This window comes from Thamnophis sirtalis, unplaced genomic scaffold (assembly GCF_051295495.1).
Source record: "Thamnophis sirtalis isolate CommonGarterSnake01/CBP01778 unplaced genomic scaffold, rThaSir2_p1.2 scaffold_8, whole genome shotgun sequence".
Taxonomy (NCBI): domain Eukaryota; kingdom Metazoa; phylum Chordata; class Lepidosauria; order Squamata; family Natricidae; genus Thamnophis; species Thamnophis sirtalis.
This window is the reverse complement of record NW_028261388.1, coordinates 4411995-4424659: the sequence shown is the minus strand read 5'-3', so window position 1 is coordinate 4424659 and position 12665 is coordinate 4411995. Positions and strand designations below refer to the sequence as shown.

Below are 12665 nucleotides of genomic sequence, written 5' to 3'. Positions count from 1 at the left end.
ATGTATGGAAGATGACTATAAATAAAGAGATGGATAAAAAGGATATTTTTTCTTAAAAATAATGGTGATGATGATGATGATGATAATAATAATAATATATTTCACGATTTTTTTCATATTCCTTCTTGGCGACCCTACCAGGTGATAGCAGGGTCGCCGAGAAGGAACATGAAAAAATCGCGAAATACCAGGACTTAAAAATCGAAATTCAACGACTATGGCACAAACCAGCAGTGGTAATTCCAGTGGTAATTGGCACACTGGGTGCTATTCCAAAAGCACTGGAATTACCTTTAAAACAGTTAAAAGTTGACAAAATCACCATCAGTCAAATGCAAAAAGCCACACTGCTTGGATCTGCACGCATATTACGAAAATACGTTACGACGTCCTAGGCCCCTGGGTGGGGCCCGACTAGTAACCAATGCCAAATCCGGCAAAACAACTGGCCGCTGTGATACAATTGTGTAATAATAATACAAGTCACTGGTATCTGGTAATGCATTTTTGAATGTTCCGTTGGCTGAGTTTCATGTTTAATGGAAAAAGTATACAATAATAGAAACATTTTAAATGTCCAGTTGACTGAGTTTCATGTTTAATGAATAAAAGAGATGATGATGATGATGATAATAATAATAATAATAATAATAATAATAATAATAATAATAATAATATTGTACTGAGAATTAGAATAGATTAAAGAGAAAAATTAGAATTAGGGGGAATATAGCAATAGCAGTTAGACTTATATACCGCTTCATAGGGCTTTCAGCCCTCTCTAAGCGGTTTACAGAGTCGGCATATTGCCCCCCACAATCAGGGTCCTCATTTTACCCACCTCAGAAGGATGGAAGGCTGAGTCAACCCTGAGCCGGTGAGATTTGAACCGCTGAGCTGCAGAACTAGCAGTCAGCTGAAGTGGCTGCAGTACTGCACCCTAACCACTGCGCCACCTCGGCTCTATAGTTATACATGATTTTGTAGAACATATCTAAAGTAAATGTTAGAGGTTAAATTAGATTTTGAAAAAGGATGATATTAGATATGCCTAAGAATAGTGTTATGACTATTAGAAGGATGTGGTAAATATTCATTATATGTCATAATACTAGAATATCTTAGAAGGGTATACTAAATATTGATTATATATAAAATAATACTAGAATATGACTATTAGAAGAATGTAGTAAATATTGATAATTGAAAAATGAAGGAGTACGTGCTGATATTAATATATATAACAACACTAGACTATGTCCGTTTGATTAATGTAATGATTTTTATTTGTATTAATATTGGTTTTGTACCAAAATGAATGATGCCCAGACACCACACTTATCCATGCAATGATATTGATGATATCGGTGCATGTTTAAAAATAAAACTTTACTCAAAAAAAGAAAGAAAAGAAGAGGTGTGTCTTCGATCACATTTGCACCTGCCATTTTGACTTTTTTGACCTTACCGAGGACAGCTTCCCATCGTGGTAAGGCTTAAGGATCCACATCCGCTCAGTTTTGGCCCCTCTGACTTGGGATTGTAGTCCTACAGCTGGGGTGGGTGGGTCCTCAAGCCCAGACCAGTTCTGATTGCGATTCTAACAAAACCAGCCTTAATGCATCAGCTTGATTGCTTGGCTTGGAAGCATGACTCATCTCTGCCTGCAGGTGTATTTTTTCTTCAGATCAAATGATTCCTTTCAAGCTACCACTTTTCAAATATGTTAGGACAGTGTTTCTCAACCTTGGCCACTTGAAGATGTCCGGACTTCAACTCCCAGAATTCCCCAGCCAGCGAATGCTGGCTGGGGAATTCTGGGAGTTGAAGTCCGGACATCTTCAAGTGGCCAAGGTTGAGAAACACTGTGTTAGGATTTTCCCCATCCCTCCCCCTTGCAGATAATTAAACTGCAATTACTTCACAAATAATCCTAACCAAGCAATTAGATGAGCAATGCTCCAGTGGTGAGTTCTAGCCAGTATGGCCCGGTTCGGCCGTACCGGTAGTAGCCGGGAACAGCTGACAGCATACAATGCGGTGGCTCGTTTTGGCCCGCCTGTCCATGGTCTATACCAGTTTTTTAAAGCAACCGGCCAATTTCACATGCGCCCGCAGCGCAAGTTTCGTCAAACAGCTGGTGCATCTTATACGCCGAAAAATACGGTAAGCAAGCAAGCAATAGCAATAGTTAGACTTATATACCGCTTCATAGGGCTTTCAGCCCTCTCTAAGCGGTTTACAGAGTCAGCATATCGCCCCCAACAACAATCCGGGTCCTCATTTTACCCACCTCGGAAGGATGGAAGGCTGAGTCGGATGGAAGGTAAGTTGGAGTTGTAAGTCGAAGACAACTTGCAACACGGCCGTTAAGTGAATCTGGTTTCCCCATTGACCTTGCTCGTCAATAGGTCGCAAAAGGGGATCACGTGACCCCCTGGACACTGCCGCCGTCGTAAATATGAGTTGAACACCAATCACGCGGGCGTGGGGATGCTGCAAGGGCCATAAATGTGAGAAACGGTTCTAAGTCGCTATTTTCAGTGACGTCGTAACTTCGAACGGTCCCCAAACGAACTGTTGTAAGCCGAGGACTCCCTGTGAAGGGTGAAACGGCCGACCACTAATAACCGCCTGGGATATCTTCCGTTGCAGGCTTGCAAACTCTTAATGGATGATTACGAACAGGTCCGCAGCGTCGCGGTGCAGCTCACCTGGGTCCTCAGCCAGCTTTACGCGGAAAGGTAGGTGCGAGGTGTAAGGTAGCTCGGAAGGAACTACCGTATTTTTTGGGGGGTATAAGACGCACCAAGATTTTAAAGAGTTAAATTTAAAAAAAAAGTTTTTGCACTCTGCAGGCTTCCCAAACCCTCTGCACGCCTCGCTTTTTCTGAAAAACGGGCATGGGGGGGGACGACCCGAAAACAAGTAAAAAACGGGCCCGTTTTCTGCCAAAAAAATTCGCTGTGCATAGTCTTTAGGAGGCTTGTAGAGTGCTGGGGTGTGTGTGTGTAAAAATGAACAAAAAACGGCCTGGTTTTCACTTGTTTCTGCCCTCCCCAGCCCCCAGGAGCTCTCTACAAGCCTCCTAAAGGCTATGCATGGCCGTTTTTGCGGTTCCACCACAAAAGCGCGTAGGACAAAATCGCGCTCGACAAAAGCGCGCTGTGACGTCATCACAGCGCGACGAAAAAGTTCGAAAAATGTAAAAATAAAGCGAAAACCTTACCCTAAGCCCCCCAAACCTAACCCTAAACCTAACCCTAAACCTAACTCTTAACCTAACCCTAAACCTAACCCTAAACCTAACCGTTAAAGTAACGAAAAACCTAACGCTAACCCTTAACCTAACCCTAACGCTAACGCTAACGCTCTAAAGCTAACCCTAACCCTTAACCTAACCCTAACCCTAAACCTAAACCTAACCCTTACCTTTATGTGAATCGGCTTGCTTTAATTTAATTTTTATTAATTTTTATTTGAATTTTTCGATCTTTTTCGTCGCGCTGTGATGACGTCAAAGGCGCGATTTTGTCGATCGCGCTTTTGCCGTCCGCGCTTTTGACGGGTCACGGTTTTTGCAAAGGGAGCGGGGTTTCAGGAGGCCAAAAATGCTGTATTCAGTGTATAAGACGCAACCATATTTTCACCCTCTTTTTGGGGGGGGAAAAGGTCCGTCTTATACGCTGAAAAATACGGTACTATAAGCAGGATTCGGAGAAGCCTTGTTTTGAGGGGCTGGGGAATTCTGGGAGTTGAAGTCCAGACAGGTGAATTTTAGACTCCATTGGGATCGTATGTTGAGGACTCCCTGTACTCCTCGGCCTACGACTACAGTTGAGCCAGGATTTCTGCTGTTAGGCGAGGCATCTGCTAAGATGAGTTTTGCCCCGTTTTGCGACCTTCCTTGCCACCATTGTTAAGCGAATCACTGCAATTGTTAAGTTAGTAACCTGGTTGTTAAGTGAATCCAGCTTCCCCGTTGACTTTGCTTTTTCGGAAGGTCGCCGAAGGGGATCGCGGGACTCCGGGACGCCGCAACGGTCATAAATAGGAAGCAGTGGCCGAGCGTCTGAATTTTGATCGCGTGACCATGGGGATGCGGCAACGGTCATAAGTGTGAAAAATGGTCATGTCACTTTTTTTTCAGGGTCGTTGTAACTTTGAATGGTTACTAAATGAACAGTTGTAAATTCAGGACTATCCATAATATCTCTTTTTTCTCTCTCGCCCTTTCTCCCACTCTCCCTCCTTCCCTCCTCTATCACCCTCCTTCCTCCCTCTTTCTCCCTTCCTTCTCTCTCCCTCTCTCCTTTTTCTCCTCCCTCTCCCTCCTCTCTCCTCCCTCTCTCACATTATCCCTCTCTCCCTCCCCTTCCCCCTCTCCCTCCCTCCCTTCCTCTCTCCCTCTTTCTCTTTCCCTCCCTCTTTCTCCCTCTCCCTCATTTTCTCCCTCCCTTTCTCTCTCCCTCTTTTTCCCTCTGCCTCTTTCTCCCTCTCTCCCTCCTTTCCTTCCCCCTCTCCCACCCTCTCTCCCTCCTTCCTCTCTCCTCTTTCCCTCCTTCCCTCCCTCTCTCCTCTTTCTCCTCCCTCTCCCTCCTCTCTCCTCCCTCTCTCTCTTTATACCTCTCTCCCTCCCTTTCCCCCTCTCCGTCCCCCCTTCCTCTCTCCCTCTTTCCCTCCTTCTCCCTCTTTCTCCCTCTCTCCCTCATTTCCTCCCCCTCTCTCTCCCTTTCCCTCCTTGCTTCCCTCTCCCTCTCTTTCTCCTCCCTCTCTCTCCTTATCCCCTCCCTCCTCTCTCTCTCTCTCTCTCTCTCTCTCACTCTCTAGCATTGTCCCCATCCCATCTTCCCATGAAGAAATCCGGCTGGTCGATGATGCTTTTGGGAAGATCTGTCACATGGTCAGTGATGGCTCCTGGGTCGTGAGAGTCCAGGCTGCTAAGCTACTGGTAAGAAAGGGTCCTCCTCCTCCTCCTTTTCTGTTGCCATGGTGATCCTCACTAATCTGCCAGCTGGTCCATGAAACTCAAGATGCTTAATTGTCCTCTCTCTTTCTGGTCGATCTGCCTTTGTTGTGCTGAGCTTCAGGCAGCCTCACCCTGAAGCTCAAAGGAGGGAAGGGAGGCCAAGGGAGGAAGTGGAAACAAAAATGTTCCCTTCTTGAGTCTCTTTTATTTATATGGGGGGAAACGGGTGTTTGGCCTACAGCAACATCCTGACTTGACCATAATAACAAAACAGAATTAACAGAGTTGGAAGGGACCTTGGAGGTCTTCTAGTCCAACCCCCTGCCTAGGTAGGAAACCCTATACCGTTCCAGACAAATGGCTATCCAGCATCTTAAAAACTTGCAGTGTTGGGACATTCACAACTTCTGGAGGCAACTTCCACTGGTTAATTGTTCTAACTGTCAGGAAATTTCTCCTTAGTTCTAAGCTGCTTCTTTCCTTGATTAGTTTCCACCCATTGCTTCTTGTTCTACCCTCAGATGCTTTGGAGAATAGTTTAACTCCCTCTTCTTTCTGGCAATCCCTGAGATATTGGAAGGCTGCTATCATGTCTCCCCTAGTCCTTCTTTTCATCAGACTAGACCAGGGGTGAAATTTAGCAGGTTCTGACAGTTCTGGAGAACCAGTAGTGGAAATTTTGAGTAGTTTGGAAAACCGGCAAATACCACCTATGGCTGGCCCCAGAGTGGGGAGGGAATGGGGATTTTGCAGTATCCTTCCCCTGGAATGGGGAGGGAATGGAGATTTTGCAGTATCCTTCCCACAGGAGTACGGAGGGAATGGAGATTTTGCAGTATCCTTCCCCTGGAGTGGGGAGGGAATGGAGATTTTGAAGTATCCTTCCCCTGCCACGCCCACCAAGCCACGCCCACAGAACCGGTAGTAAAAAAAAAATGAATTTCATCACTGGACTAGACATACCCAATTCCAGCAACCATTATTTATATATTTTGGCCTCCAGTCCCCTCATCCTCTTTGTGGTTACGGACTCCTTCGGGATTGGGCGGCATGCAAATCTATTAAAATTGACAAATTGAATTGTGGCTCTTCTCTGTTTTTTTGAATCTTTTTGACCACTTTTTGAATATCTGAAATAAGAGACTGGGTTATCAGAGGGCTCTCTGAACTTGGCAACTTTAAGATTTAACGTAAAACGTCATAGTAGAATAGAACTTCACCTCCCAGAATTCCCCAGGGATTCTGGGAGTTGAAGTCCATCAATCTGAAAGTTGCCATATTTGGAGACCTGTTTTTTAAAGCACAAATGATCTGTTATGAGCCTCATTCCATTCAAAGTGACTTGAGAAAAACTCTACCCATGTATCTGACAGGACTTAAATAATTGTTTTAATTTTTATTGGGCCTGGGATTAAACTGACATTCTGATCAATGGTCTCCCCCACCTGTTTTCCAGGGGTCTATGCAGCAAGTTAGTTCTCATTTTTTAGAACAGACTTTGGACAAGAAGCTGATGTCGGATTTGAGGGTACAGTATTCTGTTTTGTTTTGTGCTGGGGCTTATATCTGTATATCCAAACCCTGGGAGTCTGGAGGTCCCCCAATTTATTCTTTTGAATGCTTCCTGGTTTCATTTTTATCCCTGTTCTATCCCTACTCTATTGTTCTCTGCTTCGCATAACTCTGCTCTATCTCTGCTCTGCTCTATCCCTACTCTATTGTACTCTGCTGTGCTTACCCCTACTCTGTCTCTACTCTACTCCATCCCTGCTCTATCCCTACTCTATTGTATTCTACTCTGCTCACCCCTGCTCTATCTTTAGCTCTGCTCTGATCTCATTTACAATACTCTACTCTACTCTACTCTGCTCTGCTCACCCCTGCTCTATCTCTACTCTATACTCTAACTCTACCCTATCTCTGCTCTATCTCTATTGTATTCTACTCTGCTCACCCCTGCTCTATCTCTACTCTATTCTAACTCTAACTACTCTACCTATCCTATCCCTGCTCTATCTCTACTCTATTGTATTCTACTCTGCTCACCCCTGCTCTATCTCTATCTCTGCTCTGCTCTAGTTTACAATGCTCTACTCTGCTCTGCTCTGCTCTGCTCACCCCTGCTCTATCTCTACTCTATACTCTAACTCTACCCTATCTCTGCTCTATCTCTATTGTATTCTACTCTGCTCACCCCTGCTCTATCTCTACTCTATTCTAACTCTAACTACTCTACCCTATCCTATCCCTGCTCTATCTCTACTCTATTGTATTCTACTCTGCTCACCCCTGCTCTGTCTCTATCTCTGCTCTCATTTACAATACTCTACTCTGCTCACCCCTGCTCTATCTATACTCTATACTCTAACTCTACCCTATCCCTGCTCTATCTCTATTGTATTCTACTCTGCTCAACCCTGCTCTATCTCTACTCTACTCTACTCTTACTGTACTGTACTCTATCCTATCCCTTCTCTATCCCTACTCTGCTCTGCTTAACCCTACTTTACCTCTACTTTACGCCTACTCGACTCTACCCTACCCCTGCTGTACTGGCCTGGCTGCGGTGGCCTTGAGGGAAGCCGTTGCAGGGTGCCTGGGGCAGCTCCAGCAGTGGCACAGCAAGCAACCAGACAGGCAGCCAGCTGCACAGGCTCTTAAGTGGGGGGCTTAGGGCTTATTTTTTGGGGTGGAGTAAGGCTTATATTAGGTGCATGCGTAAAAACCATGCTAGGTCTTATATTGCGGGAAACAAGAATATATACGACTTCCCTTGACGGTTTGGTCTCTACAGCGCAAACGCACCGCTCACGAACGGGCTAAAGAGCTGTACAGTTCCGGCGAGTTCTCCAGTGGCAGGAAATGGGGGGATGACGCCCCGAAAGAAGAAGTAGACACGGGAGCCGTGAACCTCATTGAATCGGGAGCCTGCGGAGCTTTCGTCCACGGCCTGGAAGACGAGATGTACGGTGAGTGGGGAGCCCCGTGGATCTCTTTTGGGGAGCGGTCCTCACCTCCCAAAAACGGTTCCTTCGGTTCTGTGCCTTTTCATTCGATTTTCATTCAATTTTTAACCCGTGTTTCAGTGCCCTGGTGCATTGTTCGAAAACCCCAACGGCCTCCTGCGTAATGAAATCCAACATGGCAAGAAAGTTGGCCATTTTAATACCGGTAGTCCTCGCCTTACGACCACAATTAAACCTCAGTTTCCGGTTGCTAAGCAAGACAGTTGTAAAGTGACCTTTTACTCTGTTTTACAACCTTTCTGCCAGCAGTCATTAAGGGAACCACCACCGTTGTTAAGTTAGTCACATGGTTGCTCAATGAAGGTCACACAAGGGGATCACATGATCCCAGGACACTTCGACCTTCATAACGGTGCATTCAGAAAGCATTTAGACTGTTTGTCAATTTTGTTGTGCTGCATCCTGACTCTACAGTTGTCTAAATTAACTTACGGACATTTCTAAACGTCTGTTTTCACTTTTGTCATTATGGGGTACTCGGTGTCGATTAATGAGAAGAAAAAAAACGAATTTCAACAACTGTAGAATCGGGCTGAAGCATCACAAAATTATATCCCTGTAAGCCACCTTGTCGTCATATTGTTATGTATAAATAGGCGGCAATATAAAATTTCTAATTAATTAAATAAAAGTTCCCCTCGCACATATGTGCTAGTCATTCCAGACTCTAGGGGGCAGTGCTCATCTCCGTTTCAAAGCCGAAGAGCCAGCACTGTCCGAAGAAGTCTCCGTGGTCATGTGGCCGGCATGACTCAACACTGAAGGCGCATGGAACGCTGTTCCCACCAAAGGTGGCTCCTATTTTTTCCTACTTGCATTTTTACATGCTTTCAAACTGCTAGGTTGGGACAAGTAGCAATAGCAATAGCAGTTAGACTTGTATACTGCTTCATAGGGCTTTCAGCCCTCTCTAAGTGGTTTACAGAGTCAGCATATCGCCCCCAACAACAATCCGGGTCCTCATTTTACCCACCTTGGAAGGATGGAAGGCTGAGTCAACCCTGAGCCGGTGAGATTTGAACAGCCGAACTGCAGAACTGCAGTCAGCTGAAGTAGCCTGCAGTGCTGCACTCTAACCACTGCGCCACCTCGGCTCTTATAAGTAACGGGAGCTCACTCCATTACGTGGCACTAGGGATTCGAACCGCTGAACTGCCGACCTTTCTGACTGGCAAGCTCAGCATCTTAACCACTGAGCCGCCCCCATCCCTAATTAAATAAATGAATGAATGAAAAATTGACCAAAGTGAAGGTAGTGTGAATACTTTCTGAATGCACTGTAAATATGACCCAGTTACCAAATGTCTGAATTTTGATCATGTGTCTGTGGGGGATGCTCCGTTGCTCACAGTTATGGAAAATGGCCACAAATCACTTTTTCCCTGCAGTGGTGTCATAACTTTGAGTAGTCGTGAAAAAAAAGGAGGATTTATGCTACTAATTCTGAGGAGCTGTTTCAGTAAATGTGGCTTTGTTTTCCAAATCCAGCAGCTGGTTTGGACACAAAGAAATTTGAAAGTGTTGTAAACAACTTGAAAATTTTAAATTGGTTACTTGGGAAAAGGGAATGGTATTAAAGCCGTTAATGATACATAGAGAATTAAGATATAAGAGTATTGTAATATTATTAATTATAAATAACTAACTAAGCTTATTATATAATAAGGTGGAAAGGGAAAACAGAACTGTTAGGTAAGCTCCCCGTTGGGAGAGCAAGTATGTTCAGCGAAGCGTTGTGAGAGTTGTGTTGGGGAACACACAAACCAGCATACAGAGACACTGCAATTTAAATAGGCTTTTACTTTCGTGGAAATAGAGGTATCAGAGTCCATCAAACAGTCCAAGTCATACACGATAAGACAATCAGTCATCAACGTCTTCCAGTTAAGGGATAATCCAAATAACATAGTCCAGTATCATATAATCAGTTCAGACCTCAAAATTTGCTAGCAGTTGCAAAACCTACAATAGCTCACGGCACTTTCTAACAGCCAGCTTCCAAAACACTCAGATCAGATCAGCCCAGCATCTAACAAACAGAGAGACCTAACAGTCATGCTGGCTCCCTCTTATGGCCGATTGAGGAAAATAGCCACCAATCACATTTTACAGTATGATTTAAAGAAAACAGGTACAACATTGTTACATGATTTATATATTGCCAACCCAACCGTTAGATTATATTCCTAACAAGAACTATGATGTAAAAGGATTATACATATGAAACGATTATTGTGATATAATGTAAAAATTCTTTTTAAAAATGTTAAATTAGTTAAATTGAGATCATGGATGTACAATGAATTACTCTAAAAAAATGTGTGTGAAACCTTAAATGGCAAGAAAAAATAAAAAAAACAGTAGATGGATAACACACCAGGGAATAGGAGAGAAGAGAGTAATAGAGGGTTTAATTGAAGAACAAGAATAGCGAGGAAAAAGGAACGGAAAATGGAAAACAGCTAGAAGATTTCACTGGGGTAAAATAGACTAATCGATGAACCAGGGAACGATAACTTGGATTAACTTTGAAGGGGCAATTAATGATATTGTAGATGTATTAAAAAGGAAATAAGGGTAAAATGGAAAATATGGAAAGAATAATAGAGCGGAAATTGGAACAGAATTATGATATAAAATGGATTATGTACATGGGAAGATGTAAAAAGAAAAAACACCAGACAACACTTTGTTCATAAATATGTATGTGTAACAATTTTTTAAAAAAAAAAACTTGATAAGGTGGAGGGGGAGAAATTTGAAAGTGGGGCCGCCCGTCTTAACGGCCTCTCAAAAGAGAGAATTCTGGCGTTTCCTTTTTTCCCATCTCTCACAGCCTTGATCTTTTTTTTCCCCCAGAGGTCCGGATTGCGGCTGTGGAAGCCCTCTGCATGCTGGCCCAGTCTTCACCCTCTTTCGCCGAGAAGTGCCTCGATTTCCTGGTCGACATGTTTAACGACGAGATCGAGGAAGTGAGGCTGCGGTCGATCCACACCATGAGGAAGATTTCCAACAACATCGCTCTGCGAGAGGATCAGCTGGACACAGTGCTGGGCGTCTTGGAGGCAAGGATTTTTTCTCTCCTCCCTCTCCCCCCTGGTCCTTCTTCCTTTTGGGATTAGGATTCGCTATCGTTTGATTTCACCGGCAACATTGCTGTGATCCAGTGGTGGGTTCCTTTCCCTGTCGCTACAATTATGCTGCTCACGGGGCCACACGTCCTCTTCGTGCATGCGTGCTGCATGTGCACTTCACCGTCCCTGCGACACCCAGTGGCTTGTCGGAGCTTGTGCAGGCGCCACACGCTGTGCACGCGTGTGCAGTTGGCCAGTTGCTTTAAAAACAGGTATAGAATGCGGTACACTGTCAGCTGCTCCCGGCTACTACTGGTACGACCGTACTGGGTTGTACCGATCAGAACCCACCACTGCTATGATTGAGAAAGAGTGATGGGGTGGCCTGGAGATGGACCTCTGGCCTCACAATCAGGAGGCTGTGAGTTCGATCCTAGGTAGAGGCAGATATTTCTCTCTCTGGGCATGATGAGAATATATCTGATGAACAAAACTCTGCTCTGGGGACAGGAAGGGCATCTGGCCATTAAAACATTCTGCCAGCTCCATTCAGTTGCCCAGACTCCACCCTGCAAGGGATTTGGGGGATTGTTAAAAAGGAAGATGTTAGCCAGAAACAAATAACTTTTGGGCATGTTCTACTGGTAGTAATCGGCAGACCAACAAGCGGGCCGGACTTTTGCGTCTCTCCACATTCACACAGGACGTTGTTATCTTATGGGGTGGGAGTAGGGAGCTACTAGGTGGGAGCAGAGAACTGTTTGGGCTGGGAGTCATTGGCTCAAACATAGAGGCTTTCCACCACTCCGCCATTTGAGTCTTTCCATCTGTTGCTTTAGGATTCCTCCCGAGATATCAGGGAAGCTCTTCACGAGCTGCTGTGTTGCACCAACGTCTCAACCAAGGAAGGCATCCATCTCGCCTTGGCGGAGCTACTCAAAAACCTCGCCAAGTATCCGACGGACAGGGACTCCATCTGGAAGTAAGTCTTTCTTTGTCCCCTAAAAAAGTTACAATGCAGTGAGTCCTTGACTTACAACAGGAAGGGAGACCCACCTTTCCCCTCGGGAAGCGAGACAGTTGTTAACGTGAGTTTTGCACCCCTTTACGAGATTCCTTGAAAGTTAGAATATTTTGGACACGCGATGCGACACCCGGGAAAATAGGGCATCCTTCACTTCATCCTCCAGGGAAAAATTGAAGGCAAACGAGGTCCAGGCAGAAGAAGAACATCATGGCTTCAAAATCTAAGGGAGCGGTTTGGACAAAATTCAACAGCATTTTTTCGTGTCGCTGTTGATAAAAATAGGATCGCAAACATGATCGCCAATGTCGGATGACGGATATGGCACAAGAAGAAGTATGAGCTTCCTGTGGCATCACAGGGGTTGCCACAAAGAAGAGGGAGTCAGGCTATTCTCCAAAGAAGAGAATAGTCCTTTTGTCCTGAGGGCAGGACAAGAAGCAATGGGTGGAAACTAATCAAGGAGAGAAGCTACCTAGAACTGAGGAGAAATTTCCTGACGGTTAGAACGATTAATAAGTGGAACGACTTGCCTCTAGAAGTTGTGAATGCTCCAACACTGGAAGTTTTTA

General features: G+C 44.8%; 1 protein-coding gene across 2 annotated transcripts in view; it reads left to right on the top strand.

Moving 5' to 3' along the window:
• Positions 1 to 12665, top strand: part of INTS4 (integrator complex subunit 4) — a 34932-nt gene that overhangs the window by 1390 nt on the left and 20877 nt on the right. For both annotated transcript variants that reach the window (XM_087721002.1, XM_087721000.1), the window contains 6 exons: positions 2656 to 2744; positions 4831 to 4951; positions 6426 to 6497; positions 7764 to 7938; positions 10855 to 11060; positions 11909 to 12051. In XM_087721002.1, the coding sequence (XP_087577128.1) occupies positions 2656 to 2744; positions 4831 to 4951; positions 6426 to 6497; positions 7764 to 7938; positions 10855 to 11060; positions 11909 to 12051 (806 nt within the window). The remainder of the gene's footprint in view (positions 1 to 2655; positions 2745 to 4830; positions 4952 to 6425; positions 6498 to 7763; positions 7939 to 10854; positions 11061 to 11908; positions 12052 to 12665) is intronic.